Source organism: Apis laboriosa, unplaced genomic scaffold (genome assembly GCF_014066325.1).
Source record: "Apis laboriosa isolate Shangri-la unplaced genomic scaffold, ASM1406632v1 scaffold68_cov148, whole genome shotgun sequence".
NCBI lineage: Eukaryota > Metazoa > Arthropoda > Insecta > Hymenoptera > Apidae > Apis > Apis laboriosa.
The window spans coordinates 1111110-1133411 of record NW_025224135.1 but is presented as its reverse complement, the minus strand read 5'-3'; the positions used below and the strand labels follow the sequence as shown (position 1 = coordinate 1133411).

General features: G+C 28.5%; 1 protein-coding gene across 4 annotated transcripts; it reads right to left on the bottom strand.

Moving 5' to 3' along the window:
* Window positions 1–1629: 1629 nt before the first annotated feature.
* Window positions 1630–21456, bottom strand: LOC122718725. Of its 4 annotated transcripts, none has more exons than XM_043944017.1 (6): window positions 21009–21456; window positions 11754–11833; window positions 6754–7103; window positions 5969–6125; window positions 5030–5387; window positions 1630–4767 (listed from the first exon to the last, which is right to left on the bottom strand). In XM_043944017.1, exons 3-6 carry the CDS (start codon window positions 7088–7090, stop codon window positions 2632–2634), a joined length of 2988 nt encoding a protein of 995 aa, XP_043799952.1. In that variant the 5' UTR covers window positions 7091–7103; window positions 11754–11833; window positions 21009–21456; the 3' UTR covers window positions 1630–2631. The 4 variants fall into 4 exon arrangements, with proteins under 4 accessions (XP_043799952.1, XP_043799951.1, XP_043799949.1 ...); XM_043944016.1 differs by having other exon boundaries at window positions 6754–7090; window positions 20951–21453; XM_043944014.1 differs by having other exon boundaries at window positions 6754–7090; window positions 21009–21452.
* Between the last annotated feature and the right edge of the window lie 846 nt (window positions 21457–22302).

The window sequence follows — 22302 nt, the reverse complement described above, 5'->3', positions numbered from 1 at the left end:
AACTATTTATTATTCTTCTTTCTCAACTTCTATAATTACTTCTTTTTTATATAATGAAAATATATTACAAGATTAAAGATTATAAAGATTAAAAATGATCAATATTGATCAGCTTAAATTGTTATAAAAGACAGTTTTCTCATTATTAAAAGTTATGAAAGACAAAGAAAAATTTTATTTTTATGTTTTCTATATGGATCCAAAATTTATATTTCTTTCTCTAAAATAATAAAACATATTATATTACGAAAGAAGATTGATGTGATTTTGAATATCAAATATCGAAATAAGATATGCTTTCCTGCATATCAATAAATATGTTTCATATTGATACAATTTAACCTAATATTTCTTGATAATAATGTAATTAGAGAAAAAATACAAAAAAGATTAATTCTGAAAGTCGATATATTTTTCTTATTGCTATTAATTGTAATCTTTCATTAGCTATTCGTTAGCGATTAATGATTAATTATGGACGAATATATTTTAAATTTCATAATGCTTATGAAAATAAATAAAAAAAATTATACTAGATGCGCAATTTAATTCTAAGTAAATAAATTCAAAAAAAAGTTTTATCTCTCATTTTGTACTTCAACAAATATTTCATGACTTTTCCTTACATAAGGCATATATATTTTCTTAGAAATTTCCGAAAAATTATTGCTATTAAATTCACAAGCATTTTTCTTTGTAATAAATCAAATTGCGATATTATAATTATATTATAATTATTATGTAACAAAATTAAAATTAATATTTTTTTTAAATATACTTTTATATATATACTTTTATATTTTTTATATATATAATAATTTTATTATATGAAACTTCTAATATCCAACTTAATAAGAAAATTTGCTTGATTAAAAAAAAAAAGATTATACTGTATCATTTAATACATCAACATTTAAAAAATTCATTGCAAAAAATAAAAATTAAAAATAAAAATAAAAATTTCATTGATAATAATTTCCGATAAAAAAATCTTTTATTAAGTAAACGTGCATGTTCATTATTATATATTTTCTAACCATATCAATTAGATATTAACTATTCGTATTATAAGTACAATTGTCAGATAAAGATAATGTCATTTTGTTCCTAGAATGTCTGCGAGTATATTGAATTATAAAGTATTGTTAATTATATAATTTTCTTACATTTTGCAAGTAATTGAAGATTTCTTGTCATATAAAACAAAATTTGATGAATAAATGAAGATAAACTTAATAGTGTTATAATAAAAATACTTTTCAATAATAATTTTTAAATAAAACCTGAAAAAAGAAAAATTCAAATTCCATTAGATTTACATAAAAAATTAAAAAAAAAAATAAAAAAATAAAAATTTTTCTTATTTGATATGCATTAATCCATAATCTTAATATATATTGCATTCAAATAAAATATTATTAATAAAATATTATATCTCTAATAAGATTTATCTTCATCTTTTTTTCCAATTTTCAATTTAAAGTATTAAAAAATATTAAAATTTTTAAGCAAACTTTAATATTAAAATATTTTACAAAAATTCGTAGCAAAAGTGTTAAATATTATTAAAAACAAGGTCATGGTGGTTTTTAATGATCGTAGAGATTTTCAAAATGCGCCAGTCGATCATTGAATGTTAAAAAAGCGAATTTATTGCATGATTACTTTTAAACTTTTTTTAATATTTTAACTTATTTTCAAGTTAATTCCTATATTATGATTTAATTCGATTGTTTTCACCATATTCTACAATTCCACTTGTTCTACAATATCGATTCTTCTTATTTTTTTTTTACTTTTTTTTTTCTGTTTTAATTTGCATAATTCAAGTGGCAAATGGAGAAAATGGCTAATTATATCTTCAATATGTTGACTGTTCAGTTTCAAGATAATTACTAAATAGGAAAACATTTAATATTTAATATTCAATAATTAACGGAAATATTTATAGATAAATCAATTTAATAAATCGAAATGAAATTATAAATATATTAAATTTATAAAAAATATATTTTCTAACAATAAAAATAATATTTTTATTCAATTGTTTTAATTTATTTAAAATTATGCAGATTTCTTACTTGATTCGACAGTCAACGTATCGAGTCGTAAATACACGAATGTTCGTTCGAGAATGTTTTGATATTCATAAAGAATATCTTCAAATTGTGTCTTCTGATTTCCCAAATGCGAGTAGGCAGTGAACATTAAGTAATCGTCCTCTTGATTGATAAAAATAAATCTACTAAACACAATCACAATTAATATAGAATAGGTAAAAAGATATAAAAGTAAAAGAATAATGACGTGAATCATCGAAAAGTTATTGCCAATTTGAAGAAACTTATAGATATTGTAATAGAGGTTATAAATATTAATTTTTCAAAAAATTTTCATTTTTCACTGACATTTTTAAGTATTTCCACTATTTCAAAAAGATGATTCTTCTATATTGCCTATTTTTGAAGATTCTTGTCTTGATAATGATAACAAACAACTATTAACACTGTTCATAACCTCTATCACAATTGTCAATCAAATTTTGCATTCGAATCACAGAAAATCGAAGGAAGGCATTCAATAGGACGGAACATGAAAGCGAATTTTTTTCCAAAATTCTTAAAAAAATTCTCAGATCTGCATCTCCGGCTCGGAATCGTCATGGAACCAATTCGAACTCCTTTGATTCTCGGTCACGTGCACACTATTCAACTCTCTCTCGATATATCGATTCGATCTAGTTATCGACGACCCCTGTCTGCGATCATCGAACGACGCCAGAACCTCCAAGCGGTCGTTCCTCCTCACTACTCTCGGCGTAGTTTCCACGGAACTAGTTCCTTCCTCCTCGGCCGCCCAAGGCGGGAGATCCAACATGCCCGATGGAATTCCCCAGTGTTCCGTGAATTCTGAACCACTTCTGGCTAGACTGGGTTGGCTCAAAGATCTCACTAGCGAATCTGCACCTTCGAAGGAACTCAAACTCGTCAAATCGTCCCTGTCCACTCTGGCGAAGTCTCTTACTGTCATCTCCGACATAGATCTTACGTCCACTTCGCTAGCGCCACCTGTACCTCTATGACTTGAACCAAGTCTGCGCAAACGATTAGATTGACTCATCGTTGTTGTCGATTGCGACATCTGAAGTCGATGGCCCTGAGTACGAGCAGAACTACCTCCATCGCTCTCGTATTCGTACAAAGTAGGCAGAGAAGATCTTCTCGATCTAGTGTCCCATTCAGAGGACTTGGATCTTTTGTATCGTTGTCCGTGATTTTTCCCATGAGTGGAAGAGGAAGTTGAACCCGCTTGCGTCAATGGAGGACCTAATATTCGAATGATCACATCCCATTTGTCTGACGGGAATAGATTGGTGTATCTGGCATCTTTTCGTATTAACTCGTAATCTTCTTTAACCACCGCTTCTGTTAACAGAGTTCGTAAAGTACTATCCGTGGTAATTATTTCGCGCCATTTTATTCGCTCTTCGTCCGTCAATTCGGAAGCGTAACGGGGATCCAAGACCCGAGACAATCTAGAGAACCAATCGGAATCCGTCTCATCCATGGAACGATGAGCCACTGGAGGTGGTCTACAAGGAATCTCGGCTCTAGCTGTATAAGTAGGTTCGATATTGATATCCGGTTCCTCGTCAACTGGCACATCAATGTGACTTCCTATTGGTTCGTTGGTGATGGTCAGGTTAGAAGTAGAGCTAACGTCGGAAAAATTCTCCAAATCAGGAGGAGGTGGTGGGAAGTTCTCCTTGGGATAATTTCTGATAGTCACGTCCCATTTGGGATCGGGTGGAGGTGGTTTGGCTCTATATTCCGTCACCTGGCGACGATGGCGCTCAACATCTTCGATAGTTTTCTTCTCTGTCACCGTCTTCAAGAACACGTCGTCTACCTCGTGAGTGGTTATCTCTGGACGTCTGGGAGCGACAACTTGGGGTTCGACTAAAGGTTCCGTTACCTCTTCTCGGAACAAACGATGTTCGCGATGTTGAACAGCTGTATGAGTAGTGGTAACCGTGGGGACAATTGGTGGAGGTGGTGGAGGAGTTGGAGCTAGAATATTGGCCACTCTGTACTTGGCGTGCGTGTGATCGGTTACTTCGGTCAAGGAACGTGTTTCTGTTAACTCGGTATTTAACGAAGTCAGAGATCTAGGTCTACGAATTTCATGGTGTTGCAAAGGTGGCTGCTCAATGGGAGGAGACGGAATTCTTTCTTGAATCATACTAGTGCTGGTCGTGGTATCTCTTTCGGCTTGCTTTCTCAATATTCTAGAATAAACTGGCGGCGTTTGCTGTCGAGAGATGGTGGATGTGGAAGATGTGCCTCCTGGAGGTCCGTGAAGCTCGGGAACGTACGAGAAAGTGGTCATTCTGGCAGGTGGACTCTCCAGGCTACGTGTAAGACTGGATTCCTCTTTTTCCAGAATAGTGGTTAGGTTTCTCTCCAAAGCAACGCTCGCGATATCGGATTCTGACGGTAGAGGGCTTGGAGGGGGAAGTGGCACTCTCTTTACTCGCATTTGGACATCAAATTTGGGTTCGATGGGCGTGGCCACCATATGACGCGCAATCGCAGTTCTCGAGGCATTCGCAGCTGTCATTGAAGATGTTTCCACTTCCGCGGCGACTGTCTCGGAATAGAGGGAGCTAGCGGTACGCATTTCGCGTTGATGCGTTTCATGATGGACGAAAGCTTTGTTGTCATATGAACCAGCCGATGAAACTGGCAATGAAGGTTCTTCGTCGACCTGTGAACAAAAAATGATTTGATTTTCGTTAATTCTAATGATAATTATTTGAAATTAATCAAATTTAAATAATTGACGATGAAATAAAAATAATCAAAAATAATTTATAATAAGGTAATTCTGAAGTCACTTACACAAGTCAAATATATAAATGAGAAATAAATAAACATTTTTTAAATTTTAATTCAATACACTTTATATTAAAAATTTCAGAATCAAAAATACAAAATTTTTCTGTATCGACATGTATTGAACAATTTACCTCGGAGCTCTCGCTTGGATAATCGCTTGGCAACGAGTGGTCGATCATCAAGTTCGCATCGCTACCGGTAGTGGATGGAGGTGCGTGCAAAAGTGCATGAGCTCTGGGTATCTTTAGACCCTCGAACATGGTGATATTGCTCAGAGAGGATGTGGAGAGTTTCGTTATCTCCGAACCCGAGCCACTTCCGAATGGATGTCGGTGGATCACGCGAACATTTCTACGTTTTAGACACATGTATGAGCAACCGAGGCCGAGCAATAGTAACGAGAGGAACAGAATGGCGCAGATGATGAGCATAATTTGAAATCCTGTCAATGGCGGTTCGGGCAACGGAGCTGGTGCTGGAGTGGCTAAACTGTTGGAAAAGAAAAATATCCAGTCTTGAGTAAGTTCTTAAGTAACTTCTTAAGAATAAAGCAAAAAATTTGTATTAAATTGCCTCTTTATTTCACGTGGAAATAGGTCAAAATGAATAAGAATACGATTTTTATAGAAGATTCAATTTTCAAGAAGCATAAAGGATCCATTTATTAATAAAACTAGATAAGAAATTTAATGGAACGGCAATAATTTATCAAGAACCAAAAAAGAAAAAGTCTTGAAGAAAAAGAACAAGTGAAGGATGATCTTACTTATGGAGCATAAAACTTCATCAATAATTAAATACTTTCTTTGATGATGGAATAATCGATTTTCGAAATAAAATTTTATACTTCTAATGTTCGAAATTAAATTCTTATGAAATTATTACATAAATAATTGAAAATAGTAAAAAATTTAAAAAATCAATAAGATATCATAGAAATCAATAATTATTTTTATCTCGTTATATATTTCAACAAAATATTGTATTATTTATATAATTGAAATTCTATGAATAAAAATAAAAATAAAAATAAAATGAAAAATGATAAGAAAGTAAGAAAGAAGACTCACATGCTGGCAGGAGGAGCTGGTGGTGCAGGCGCCATAGGCGGAGGATATCTGCAAACTATCGTAATAACTTCATCCCCATCCATTTCGAGGCCAGGATGGAAGCGAACTACAACGTTGTTTGTAAACACGCGTTGAGGATCCTGCCTCGTACCGCATCCTGTAACAATGCATCAAGGCTTATTATGCGTTGTTTAACCGCGTCAAGAGCTTTATTAACCCTTTTGCATCCATGAAATAAAAAGATATAAAAAAAGATATGAAATATCTTTTACAATACAACTTTAAACGCAATGTTGCCTGCTTCGAACAAGACGTTTTACAATGTAACGTTATTCGTACAATATATATTACGAGATCAGACATTCCTTGCGTTCTACAATAATTCATAAAAATGAGGTAAGATATCGAGCAAAACAAAAATTTCTCCAAGATGTAGCAAAAATCATTTTAACCGTTATTTTTCGCGTGGGTATATTCGAATTTCGCTCGTAAAAACTTGGAATCGTCGAAACAAATGTATATATGTATGTGTGTGTATGTACTCTAAAGAAATAGTTACGGTCCAATCTCTATAACACGAAAGACACAAGTCAAAATAAGGTATTCTCGCGATAAATGTGAAATGAGAAGATCCACGATAAATGTGAAAATTTTATTTCTATCTGATAGGAAGAATCTTCCTTGGAATCTGTTGAAAAAAGAAACGAAGAAATGGAGGGGGGGAAGGGAGAGAGAGAGAGAGAGAGAGAGAGAGAGAGAGAGAGAGAGAGAGAGAGAGAATATACCTTTGAGAGGTAGTTCCAACTTGGCGCTGGTCGAGCCACGTCCTTTGAATATGCACGCGCTGTTACGATCGAAATCAGCGTAGGCGACACCGTAAAATGGTTCCTCGAACTTCAATTCAACCTGCATGCTACCCTGGCTGCAATTCAGGTACGCCTTCGTGCGATTCAGAAATATCATCGACGAGATGTCGTCCAATTTGGTTACCTTGCCGTTCAACACTGTGCTGGGCGGTAAACCTGGTTGGTATTCGATACTATTTCCCTGCGATGCATAGTTGCTCTGCGACAGCACTAGAGGAAATGCTGTACAGAGCACGGCCAGCAATTTAAGTAGCATCTGAAAATATTCACTTGAATTTATTTTAAATATTTTTAGTATTTTAAATTTCTAAGTCTGTACGTGTGTGTATGTTATTATCAGATTTATGTACTAATATAAATTATGATAGATCGAATAGTTTTGATGATTAAAAAAATATATTACTATAACATCATTATGTTATTATAATAATTGATATATCGATATAATATAGTATATCCATGTACAATATTATATGTACAATATTACAATATAGTATATCGATATAATATTATTATCATAGTGCATCAAAAATTCATTTTAATCTTTTATTATAAGAACTTTTAAATATTACGAAAATTATCGATCTTCTATTTGTAAACATGTTGTTTCACGATCAATGTCATCCTATATGGTTATGCAATCAAGGCTCGACCACTGTCGTTACAAATCTATCCTTTCAACGATTTCTTTTTTTCTTGAACGCTCGACACTCGAGGGCGAACAAACGGCGTAAAAATCGTATCGATCGTGAACAGTAAACGTAAGAATTCTATCCGCGAACGTAACAATCCAATTTAACATTGAAGTTTGCAACACTGTACGATAGTTTTACGCCTCGAAGGGAGATATAACGTTGGAGAACGGTCCCACAGCGTTCCAGTTAGATTAGGTTAGGTTAGGTTATTGCTTAGGTCCGTTCCTGTTTCTATTCGTCGGAATTTTGATTCTTGGAAAGGAATGTAAAAACATGTTTGTGAAACTTGAAAACAATAAAGAATAAAACATATTTTTATTATTCAAGAAAATAATCTCTGAAATAAAATATAAGAAATATATTTATAAGTATTTTCATTTATATTTTATTTTCTATATAAATAATATTTAAATAAAACATTAAATTTATAAATTCAATACACAATAAATTATTTAATTGTCGATAAAATTATCAAGATACAATAAGATATTTTTAAAGAAATTAAAACTGAAAATTAATTTAAAGAAAGAATAGAATGTCATCTGTGACTTCAGTGACTTTTAATACATCATAAAAAATATAATATTTATAATCTTCCTATACTTAATATACTTTATTGAATGTCAAGCTAATTTTGCAAAAGTTATTTCCATGATTAACTCAATACATTTTATTATGGCTTCAAAACCCTCGGAAACAGGAATAATTAAAGGTATGGTTCATCTTGAACATCTACGCCTATCTTTCAAGCAGAAAAATTTCCTATTTGATTAATTTCCAGCGTTGGAAAAATTACAGAAACATATATATATATATATATAGTACATTTATTTCTCTTTTGAAGGCTATTTAAAATAAATAAATATACATGTATAATATTGATACATAAAAATTATTTTTATTTTATTTTTTATGAATTTTCTGATTTTTTATATGTGTTAATGTGAATAATAATAATCTGAAAAATATTAAAACAAAATATATGATAGAGTATTTATTCATAAATAAATATAGTATGTAAAATAAACATTGAATTGGATAAGTTTCCAAAATGATTTGCAACATAAATCTTGTTCACCACCAACAAAGAAGATTAGCTTTAACATAGTATAAAACATTTCATCGATATGTTTATTTTGATTTTTAGTCCTCTTTCTATTTCTATAGAATTTCTATCTTTAATTTTCCTAATTTTCTTATTCTCCTTGCTTTATGATTTTTAGAATGAAAACTATGAGAATTTTCTCGAGCTTTCCTTACGTGGAAAAAATTTAGAAGAACTTCTCGAACATTATATATTGTTAAGCAAAAAATTAAAATTATCTGAAAAAGAAAAATAAGAATTAAAAAACGTGAAAATCCGTAAAAATTCGAGCATGCGCAAAATGAATATTGACGAAGATATGTACGTTCGTGCTACAGCATATTGATTCAGTAACCGATATCGTGAGTTCCAATAGATGTACTATGTAAGTGGAATTCAAGAAAGCGCGATGCAAGACGAAATTTCCTTATACTTTTCACGTATTAATATTTCATGGTTAGAGTCAAAGATGATGATAGAATTTTATACATAGGCAAGGCTAAATACAATTCAACACGATTCTCTATAATCCTGTCACTTTGAATGGGATTAAATCGATTGTGATCACTCTTGATTTCATTTGTAATTCTGATTTCATGTTTTCAGAATTTTCAGATTCAATTTTATAAAATTCGTATGAGAGGAAAAATTTAACGAAGAGAAATAGGATTTTGTTTTAAAATTATTTATATAAATTGTAATTTATTAAAGACATTAATGTTATATTATGAATATAGAAGAAAATATATTATAATAAACCTAACCTTAATAAAATTACAATAAGTTTAACTTGATTAAATTTATTAATTATTAAATTAAGTATTACTATGTTGTAATTTAACCTAATCAAACTTTGATAGAATTACAACAAGTATGTTATAGTTAATTTGATAAATTTATTAATAATTCATCACTATGACCAATTTAATTATTCAAACAATCAATGTTTCACTGAATAAGCTTTCTTGTAAAATAATTATTGCAAAACTCATCCAATGGTTAATCATTGACAAGTGATTAAACTCAAAATATTCTTTCGTTTTTTGTCGCCATTCGTCATCCAATTCAATCAGCTAGTTGCTTACAGGAAATGGTTATGCTTGCACGTGGCGAGGTAAATTCAACTGCAATGACGACATTAATGAATCATACGCTTACAATACATCCTCTAGGAATATTGAACCAGCAAGAACTATCGCAAATAATCCAACATATATAGCAGTTCCAAGCAACACGTGGTCTGCTTTGTGTGCAAATCAGATCTTCCTTGATCTATATATGGCTGCTTACAAAGAAACTTACACTTGCTAATTTTAATGAAACTATTTTAATGAAAGTGGATAGATAACTGAAATAAATACGTTTACCTTTATTTGATCGTTTATAAACAAATTGTAACAAACTTTTTAAGCCATATAATTAAATATATTATAAATAATTTTTAACAAGCGTAAGATGATTGCTAAAAACCTAACCTCAATGATTATTATTCAAAAATTAATTTACATTCTCTAATCTATCAATCAAAAAAATGTTAGATAATCATATATTTTTACCTACCATTATATTCAAAACTTTCAATTTTCTCTCACATTCGTATACATATATGCAATTTTGATTCTCCTATTTCCAAGATACATAACGAAATTACAGAATCTCCATCCGAGAGGATTTTTCACAAGAGTGAATGTTTTATCCACCTTAAAAGAGGCGAAGATTCCGTGGCGTTGAATGATGATCATTAAAGGATCAAATTTCTTCCGTGTTGCATTCCAAACGGATCTGAGCCGAGCAGAGTTGTATCAGACATCATCCCAAGCTTTGTAATGGAAATATTGCGCAACGTGCACCAGAGGTCGCTTCGATACTTCCTTGCTCATCCGAAACTCTCTGCCAGCTCGTCGCGTGATGCAGCTTCGTCCAAGGAAAGTTCTGATATGGTCTGATGCACTCGCACCGTTACACGCCACGGTAATAGTCCTTTTACACAGAATCACTAACGAACCGGCGCGTTTGTTACTATTTACTGGTATTCATCAAATCCTTTTGTTTTGTCGCGGTCAAAAGATTTCCGTTCTCGTCGAGTTTCGTTTGATCATTTAACCGAATATTTTCGACTAGAAAAGATTTAAATAATTTGATTTTTGAAGTTTCCTCAATTCCAATGAAATTCAATTTATTCAAAGAATAATGGTTTTCAATCTTGTTTGAGATTTACTTTCGAATTCATTCGTCAAATCACTGTTTGATTTCGATATTTAAAATTTCGTTCAAAATTCACGGTAAACGTTGAATAACTGTATGGGACGATCTATGACGTAAGCCGCCCCACTACTTCTAATCATGGAAGGTGGGGGCTTCTTCTAAAACACTAGAACGAATCATTTGTTTATTTTGATCCTGGACTCCTTTTCTCTTTCACTCGTTATCTTTTTCAATTTCTTTTTATTTGTAATATTCAATTACATATAAATTAATTAAATATGCTATTTTCTTCCTATACGAAAAAATCGTGAATGTATATTACTGATTATTCTTAATATAGTATATTTATTAATATATAAAATTATTTAAATAGACTCTGTAAATAAATCGTTAAGCAGGAAATCTATTCTATTGATTTATAGATATGGTTGTCAGTTATATCTTACGAATATTCATTCAATATCCGATATCACTGTCTTCCTTTCTTCGTCGTTACTGTTATTTCAAAATACATACTATGAATTCATCTAATAGCCGATGAAGATTACATATAATGCTTATGCCATCACTTAAGTTAGCAAACTGCTGATTCATGGGAATCATGGATAATAATGACCACTGTTTCAATATGACTTTATAAATTTCATGTATACAATTTTCTCTAATGAATCTCCCAGGCTTTTATCTAAATGTTTGTAAATCATTTTGAAAAATTGAATTATGATATTAATATTAATTTCTTTTCCTTTCTAATATTGAATTATATTCATTATACACATTAAAATAAAATTCATTGTCTAATTATTATATTCATCAATTTTTATTGATATGAATTTTTATTAAAAAATTACAGTTTTATATATATTAAGTAATTTTCGCCTGGATTCAAATCAATATATTTAAAAATGAATTTTTGAAATTTTTGTTATACTTACGTTTATTGCTTTAATATTTGAATTTTCTTCTCCTTGTCCCTCGATTTAGTCTCGCTATGATAATCGCATGCCTGTATGATCTGGAAATTAAATAATAATTAAAAATATAATCAATTTTTTTTATTGTGTTTAATATTATAATTAATAATTTATAATTAATAATTATCACACTAAGTAGAAAATATTTTAAATAACGTGAGCACGAAATATATGTTCATGAAAGCACAACTATGTTGCATAACTATGTGCATGCATCTAACCATTGCTTTTTCTTTCATCCATCGCGTGATTTCGCGATTTATTTCTACATCTAGTAAAAATATCTTCGTAACGAACATAAGAAATATATTTTCTTCACTATTTCTATTTTTATTTTAAATAATTTTCACATATTTAATGTTTTCAATAATTAATATCATTCGAATAATTTTCTAGATAAATATTCATATTTTTTTTTATGCTCAAAAGATAAAAGGCATCTGCTTAATCAAATGTCTTGAACCTATGTTTATTAATAAATGATAATTTAAATAATTTGAAAATTATATATATATTCGATAAAATTATATATTTACATCCTATTTATATTAAAATTAATATGTCAAAAATTATTAATTAACAATTACTAATAACATTATTTATTATAATTATCTCATAATCATTTTGTCTAGTATTGAATTTCTTCCAATCAAATCAATTTCGTTTGTTATTTTTTTTTTTTCAAACAACTTTACGAAATATTATTTTATCTATCATCCAACTATCGAGCATGTCTATGTCTAGCTAAAAGAATCGGTCGAGGTCTCGGCGAGAAGAGAGCGTACACACTACTAAGTAACATAATTACTTGCATGTGTATGTAACAGGAAACAGGCGAGGTCGATACCACGTGATTTTTCATCTCGCTAAATCATCCACAAATAAAGGGGAATAATTAAAAAGAATTGTTATACCTAAACAACTATATTTAACATCAATCAAAATTTTCATTTTTTTCTTTTATTCTCTATACTTTTTTTCTTTCAATTTTTTTTAAATGAAGCGAAGATAAGTGTAATGAAAATTTTTTGTTTTATATGGGATCAAAAATTGTTCGTTGCATATAAAAAAATTTTTAAAAAAATTTACAAAAATGCAATATCTATTTAATAAATTATTTTATAATATATTAATATTTTACATAATCAACATCAGTCTGAATATTATTAATTTCATATGATTTTTAAAATCTTAAAATATATACGGAAATAGAAAAAAAAAATGTTCAGAAAATGTTCACGAATGTAGCGGACCAGTCATGTTTTCTTATTACACAGTGAAAGTTTGTTAGGTTATGAAGAGTAGTATTATGCGAGAAAGGAAGAGGAAAATTTTACAAAGATATACACGGGAATGGACGAAAAATTTCAGAAAATGAGAATCAGGAAATGTGAATATAGCGGATCAGTTATGTTGACAGGTTTTCTTATTACGCAGTGAAAGTTTGTTAGATTATGAATAGTATTATGCGAGAGAGGAAGAGAAAAATTTTACGAAGATCTAGAGGAAATTTTTGAAGTGAAATATATATATAGGTCCTAGGAATCTTTAAGGGAATATATCAAGAAGAATTCGAAAGCATATGTTCAAAAATCTAAAAGAGCATCAAAAGTTTTTAGTTTCTAAAATATAGAAAGCGTTAGACTGGTTCCATATTTGAAACTTCCAAGGTTTCGTAACAAAATAAAATTCGAACTTTTATTTTAGAAGAGTGTTAAAATGTTAAATATTATAAATATATAATATTTTTAAATTTCTTATTATTTATTAAATAGTAGATACTTGGGACTATTGTATTTTTAAAAAACAGAAAAATAATTATAAATATTATAGAATATAACCTCACTTTTAATTTCGTTAAGAATCAGTAATAAAACATTTAACATTTTTAACTGATTAATTATGTAATTGAAATATAATTTACGTTTTTATTCATAATATATATTATTTAATATAATAATTATCACTGATAGTTTTATTCAAACATCTTTTTCAAATATTTTATAATAATATTTATTTAAATTGTTAATATTTTGATACATGTATATTTTATATTCATATATTTTAAAATATCTAAAAAATAAGTAATTATTTTATAAACTTTAAAATTTCAATTAGAGAGTCATAATTGATTTGCACAACAATAATTTCAATAATGGAAGAACACTCTGGAAAGGAAAGCTACTGACCCCTGGTCAGTTCCTCTCTAGTTTTCTTCACTTCCACTTTACCCATACTTGTTTACGTAATAAAAAAATAAATTTTAAACAAACATATTTTTCTTCACGTTTCAATGAACTATACTATCTCCTTTGATCATATTTTTAATCATACTATATAAAATTCAATAATTAAAAAATTTATAACACTTTTTATATATAAAAATGATTTATAAAACAATTTATACAATTATTTAATTAGAAAAATATTTGATCATTTGATTTGTCAATTCTTTATCATAAAGATCATCATGAAGATAAAGCTTAATAACAATGAGTTATTCATAGGAAAAGTGTTTAGCTACCTGCACGCAACTGGATGGAACGAAATCGTCTTGTCGATCACGTTCTGAGTCGTCGAATCGGGTGGAGTTGTCGAGTCTACACGTATTTTTCGTGTAAGAGACGCGTACGTGTTCGTAATTGGTAATTTGAACAAGGAATGTTGTGACACACCTTTTCCACGATTGTTTCTTCTCGATGGCGTGACGCATCACTTTTTCTCGATATATCTATTCCATTCCATTTTCTATCTTTTATTATTTTCTTTATTCGTATATATCTTATCTCTTTCGCATATTTTATCTATCTGCTGTCTTTGAACTTAATATTTCAACTTAATAAATCAAAAATATTGGTAAATTCTTAAATCTAATTTAACTTAATCTTTCTAGACGCGTCAAAATCTCCATACTATTGTCAAGGAACTACTACTAGTAGTGTAGAGACATTACGTTTATTTACTTTCTAATTCGTTCAAGTTCGACTAAGATCGTCTAAATTCGTGTTCGAAACGTGAAATCTAGTCAAGTCGAAATATAACTATTGCGCATCTAATATGCGTGTATAATTTTTTTTTTTTGTATGAGAATACAAGAGAGGTATTAAATCTTTTTTAATAAATATTAAAATCTTTTTTCTATTTTTAAAACGTTTAAGACAAAGAGAATGAATTTTACGTGATGATTGAAAATCTTCAGTATAATGATTCGATAAAAATGAATATGCAGATCACATGCCAAATCATCGCATCATTCTAAAGAATAGTTGTTCGATAATCATCTGTAGAATCTTTTATATAATCTTTTATATAATAATCTTATAATTTATCTTATTTTTTATTTTTTATAGTTTAAAAATCTAATATTTTTATATTCTATTTTCTTTTTCATTATGTTTTTATACATTTTATTTTCTGTTGTGCAAATTTCGCATCAATTTACTAATATATTTTTTATTAAAAAAAAATAACCTTAAATACTGTGCAATTGTATTTGAAAAATTTCGCTTGAAATGCTTTTCAAAGTTTGATAAAGAGAAACAGAGAATAGGATTTTGAAAGCTTTATGAGAATTTTTGAAGGACGTTTTAAAAGAGAAGCAACAAGGTTTATTGCCTTTTTTTCATATGTTAAAAAAAATATTTTATTTTAACAAATGTAGACATTATTTCTTATCTTTGTTTTTTTTATTTTAATAAATTTTTATATCATTTTAAAATTACAGAATAAAATCAAAATATATATAAAAAAAAACTCATATATTCCATTATTTTTTTCAAATCAAATAATATACATACAAAGATAATTTTTTAAAATTACGTAATTTTATAAAAATTACAGAATTTTCTTTTCAGAATTACAGAAATAATTATGTGTAAAGATCAATACTAGATATATCATAATTTGCAAATTGAATTGTATTTTTCTTCCTGTGTTTATGCGTAAATATTGTTGAGATTATCTTTTTCAGACTTCATTTTAAGATTGTTGCCGTTATAAATACCGTAGGAACACGCGAGCCATTTCCACGCCAATCAAAAGAAGAAACGGATTCCCATGGTAAAAATATTGATTCAAGAGAATGAAAAAAAAAAAAAAAATAGTGAACGCGTAACGAGAATGACGTTAATAGCGGCCAGGTTGAAAGTCTAGGAGACAGGCATCGAGCCTTTAAAGTCGAACCAGTATCCGAAGGAGACAACATTGTCGTCTCGTTGCGCAAACACTACTTTCACTAGCCACGCACACGCGAAACTCTGGCTTGTGCATGCGCCATGTGCCCTTGTACGATGCACGTTAAGAATCAATCGAAATGTGTCAAGAAGAGATTTTATGTAACTTGTTTCAAGTTGTTCCTTGCAATTTTCTTGTATTGGTGATCGATTTTATATTATTTGTTTTATTAATTGTTGAAAAAAATAATTAATAGAAATATAAATTAGAATGAAATAATATCAAAAATTTATCATGCTCGTAATTTCTAACCTTTTACACGGTTACATTTGTAGAATATCCTGCAGATGTGATTGTGATCGATATCATGATGTAAGTTTAGCACTCTTAATGGTTTTAATACTTTTATTATTATTTATATGGCTGAGAATTTTACATTTTTATCTTCTAATTAATCAAGAAGTGAGAATGAACTCTTACTTTGAGATAGAATCTTTAATTTTATAATAAAACACATATAATAAAACATTTTACGGATGTCATTACAAAATATTAAATATTAAGTTTTAATCTATCATGTAGTAAAATATTATATAATTGTTTTTTTAAATTAACAATATAGTTAAAATTTGAAGTCTTTGAAATTTTATATAAAAAATATAAGTTATTATACATAAATAATAGAAAAGAATTTGAATTTTATACAAAAAATTTTACAACTTATTTTGTAAATATTTTATATCATTTCTTTTCATTAAATAACAGTCATAACATTATGTAAAATGAAATTTTGTGAATAAACAATAAAACTTTTACATCTTGTTAAAAAGTTAGAAATAAAACAAATTGGCTTTTTTTTATACATAACATTAACATACTATACCTTTGGAATTATTAAAAAGATTATCATCTCAAATTTTTATATGTATATGTTATTATATTACATATATATTATATATTTTTATTTTTTTATTTGTATCTATTGTAAATTATAAATAAATACGTATAAATAAAATTATAAGTAAATAGATGAAAAATAAAATTAATATAACTTAAATACATCCATTATATTTATTATGCAACACATTTATATAAATATATAATTAAATTATAAAATTAAATTAAAATAAAATTTATAAAAGAAAAAATAATAACATAATAATAAATAAATAATTAAGTTGGAAATTATAAATTATATTAATTATATAATTATATTATTTTTTATTCATTTTATATTTTTCATAAAAAGATAGATTCTGCATAACTGGTAATTCAAGATTAGAAACTAGTTGCAATTTTATGTTTAATATCTTGCATATGTATCGCATATATATGAACATGAACATTCGAGATGTGTGAATATCATACTTTAAAATAATAAGAAAATTATATTCTTATAATAATAAGAAAATTATATTCTTATTATTTTAAATAGTAAAATGTTTTCAGAACAATAATTACAATTCATTGAATAATAATTAATTAAAAATAAAAAGAAAAAAAAACAGAAAACGATAAAATTAAAAATATTAATTTTTTAAAATATTTTTCAAATTATTTATCAATGTTTTATCGTAATAATAATTATATTAATTTTCATTTACATCATTACACATTTTCATTACGTCAAACAAATTTTTTTTATATTAATTTTTTTTATCGATAGATTCTTAATATTTTTTTTCACATGATTCTTAATATTAAACATAATTTTATCCCATATATATACGCAATATTCATAATATTTGTAATAAAATAATAAAATATACGAATTTTTACCATATTAAGATGGTAATTAAAAACCAAAGGTTGCAGTGAAAGTTTCACTTGCTACGAAATCCAGTATTTATATTCGAATATTAAATTATCATTTGAATCCAGTTCTTAAAATATCATGTAAAACATTCTCTATTTCTCTTAACATTACACATTATATATTCATTTATATTAATATATTTTTATATTTTAGAAATATATTTTATTATCATTATTTATTGTATAATTAATATATAAATTAAATAAATGAAAATATGTGAAACTTTTAAAATAATTTTCATTTTTTATTTCGCTTCATTAAAACAGTTAAACAGTTTAGTAGAAATTATTATAACAATTTAGATTCTAAAAAAATCGTTTAAGATTACTGTCACGGAAATATGAAACAATCCATCGTATATTAGTTATAACTTTTAACAATTAGTCATTGTGAAGATACATGTTCCTGAAATGAATTTTAATTTTATAGAAATTCGTTTTCTAGAAATCATAAAACATTAATTTATTGCATTTAAATCAATTTTAAATAAAAGAACAATTATATGGATAATATTTTTTTTATTCTCATAGATATAAAAATTTGCCTTATTTTAAAAAAAAATATTTTTTTTCAGTTAAATAACGATAACAGAAATGATTATTCTTTAAAAATAGAACTTCTTATCTTTGTCGTACCTGACGTAAGACGAGAAATATGACAAAACGTTAAGCTAAAACAACTGTTTATGAAATAGACTTATGAATTAGAAAAATGAATAATAAAATATTGAATAAAATAATTTTTAATAAAATAAAATATGTGACAAATTACGTTTTAAATTTTTTATAATATTATATTTAATGCGAAGCTTAATGAAAATTACAAAAACAATTATTTTATTAAAAATTTTTAAAAATTCAATATTTTATTATTCACTATTTGACATTTTATTTAAAATAATTTATTTTAATTAATAGTATTATAAAAAATAAAAGATAATTATCTGATTAGTATAGATAATTTTGAATATAAATAAATGCATAAGATTTAATTGAATGCATAAATTCACTTTTAATTCTTTTCACTTTCAAATATACGATAGACTACGATAGACTTCAAAAATAAAATGAATTATTAATCTTATCCCGATAAGAAATATAAGTATGGAATCCTTGCTATGCAATACCATCTGAAATTGCAGAAAATACATAGGCGTAGGATCTTAAGCTCTTATGTGATCATTATTTAGACTATCATCATTATACACCATCATATTTATCATCATGTATAATTCAATGCAAATCAATTCGATATATGAAAAACAAACAATATCATCATTCATAACAATCGTTAGTAAATCTTGATAACATTCTAAGATTATGTTTTCATTCATAATATTAATTATAATTGTATTATAATTACACTATTAATTTTATCAAAATTATGCGTTAAATTTTATTTTCCAAATGTTCAAAAATTTTAAGATTTATAAATGATTTTTATAGTAGGTGCATCAGAAAGGCTATTTTTAAACTAAAAATAATATTTTTGATATAATAATTAAAAAATAAGATTTTATATAAAATTATAATTAATTTCAGCTTTCTTGAATAATTATTAATTTTAAAAATATATATATATTTCAATAAATTTTACATTCTGATTTATTTAATTGCTAACAATATTTCATTAATGACTATGGAGCCCATTATAATAAGATTTTGTCAAGGGATTAAATTTCTAATTAATTTTACAAGCAATATTTTATTCTAAAAGTTAACAAAAAAAAAAAAACATCCACGCAAAAGAACAAGAATCATCTGCACCGTGCAATCTCTCTAGAGATCGCAGAAAATGCATAGGCGTAGGAACTATCTCATTAATCCCATTGTTTACATCCTTCAATAGTAATCCGTATAAATAAAATTTATTCAATCTAATCATTCATGTATTAATTATAATATATAATAAGAAATATTATTAAATCAAAAATAATTTCATAGTTTTTTTATTATACGATTTGCCAAAAATAATTTCATGTATTATTTCGATGGATTAATTAATTTCAGCTTCCCAGAAGAAAAAAATCAAAATGAAAATTCAGTCCATCTTAATGAAATAAATTCATTTTGAGTTAAACCATGAAAAATTGAATAAAATCGAAAGGCAAAATATCAAGGCCCATTCAGCAAAGCATCGCTATTGGTCGCGGCCCCTGTTTCCATCTCTAGCTGCAGCTAGAATTGAGCAAGCAGTTGTGCCTTGTACCAATGACGTCATTCTCAGCAGATTCAAGATGGCGATCGCGTGTGTTCGCCAGGCAAAATCGGTTAGCGGCCGCGAGCAGGACCGGTTTTCGACGGGGGGCGGGACCCGGACTCGGTCGGCTCGTTTATCCGCACGGTTTCGTCGTTTTGCGGCCGAAATGTAGAAGCTGCGAAACCTCCACGGACCTCCCCAGCGCGTCGTGTTCTGTATAATAGCGAGGCACGCACACGGATTATTCGACGGCTCGATTGCAAGGCAACCAACCAGTGTTGGAGCAACTGGATCGTTTTTCCAGATTGTACCATCTTTCGATAAACACCTAACACTCATTGTTAGTGAAAGTAATTTAATCCTTACGCACGAACAACTTTCCTTACTAGTATTTTCTTACATCTGCGTTAAATTGACGAATATGTCAATCGTTATCGACAGTAGATACACGATCTATATGAAAGTAACAATTATGTATGTAAAAGAAACAGCCACATTTTTTTCAAGAAAGTGAAAACCAAAAGTGCAAGCAACATGGAAAATATTCGAATCATTGGCAGCAAGGAATTACAAAGAATGAAATGAAAAAGAAGAAAGAAAAAGACAATGACGTTTAATGATCACGCGGAGGCGTGCTAAGTGTCAAAGAATTCGATAAAAAAAACTTACGACGACAGAGTATACTATATGTGTGTAAACTTTTCGATCTACGTAGGTGTCACGATGCCGTCATCCGCGAGGACAAATCTCCTTTTTTTTCTACAGCGACAAATCGAATCAACGTGTGCACGCAGCCGTGTCGAGGCCGAATTGCTATATCTATTATATTCACTTCTATTCCACTTTATAGATTTATATATATTTTTCACTATCTTTCACTAGTTATGTATACGAGATGAACAAAGATAAACGAATCAAATGAATATAACATAATCAAAAATACTATTTTAGCTGAAAGCAACAAACTTACGATAGAATCACAGAATTGTTTTGTATATATATGAAGCGTAACAGGTAGTTTCTCGTACCTTGTCTAGTTGGATCAGTTGTAATGCGCGAGGATGCGATTCTATGGCACTCGCGAGGCTCTCGGAGCGGGCGGTACACTCCTGAATCAAGGAGTTTGCACGCGCAGGTAAATGTCGTCCAACGCGATCGCGCGGCCGCAACTGAACTCACTTTCCAGAGGCGGCGTTTTACCTGCGACAGGGGAGACCTCTTAACACAGCCAGTTCGAGCGGTTCTTCTCTCAACACCCTCTCTCTTTCTTACTTTCGGTCTCTGCGTATACACGCATACACGCGAATCATGTTCATATATACACAGAGATCGCGTTTTGCACAAGCACATAGCATGCACCATTGGTTCCTTACGACTATCCTTCCTGCCTACCTAACCACCCACCTATTTACGCCTGCGAGTGCGTGGCCTTATGTCGTACTACAGGACTTCACAGAACTACTTTTGCTCCTGCTTCTCTACGCTTACTCTTTCAAAATTTTGCTGTTAGGATTTTGGATCGCAAGCTTGAATTTAATTCAGAATAACGAGAGTTTTTAAGTTGCAAGTTAAGATTATTTCGTTTTATAGAATGTAGCGTGATAGAAATATAATATAATAAAAAATTTCTAAATCTTATCAAATTTTTTATTTTTACGTATATAATCTCATATATTTTCATCAATTTTCACAAAAATAAAATTGTACAAAAATATTTTCGTATAAAATAATCATTATATTTACCATTTCCATCTTCAAACACAAAGTTATTATCTAATTATTGTAATCATAATATTATCCTCGTCTATTTTATATGAATATTATATTTCTTTATATTTATAAAGATGAATTTCAACGATAACTTTCATAACCATAATATCACTTCATAACCAATATCATATATAAAATCATACCTCCATAATTCACATCAATTGTGAGAAAAAAAATTTTAACTATGAATGATAATATGTACAAAGTTCAACGTCTTCAAAATGAAGATTTGTGTTATTCTTTGAGCACTTGCGAGTAGACTTCAAACACGCTACGATTTTTCCTTTTTGAATCTTTCAGATCCATATTCTCAGTCAGTCTTGTTCATTGTCGCTGCTCTCTGTGTCCGGTTTTGCATACAACCGTAAATGGCAAGCTGAAGACCTTGGACACCCACATCCAAACTTTTCTTCTTTTTCTATCTCTTGTAATTTTCTTATCTCTCTTCGATAAAAAAAATAAATAAATAAAATTAATACTATAATTTCTTATAATGCAATTATAAAAATAAAAAAAATTATAAGTGAAATATTATGTGAATATAAAGTTAGG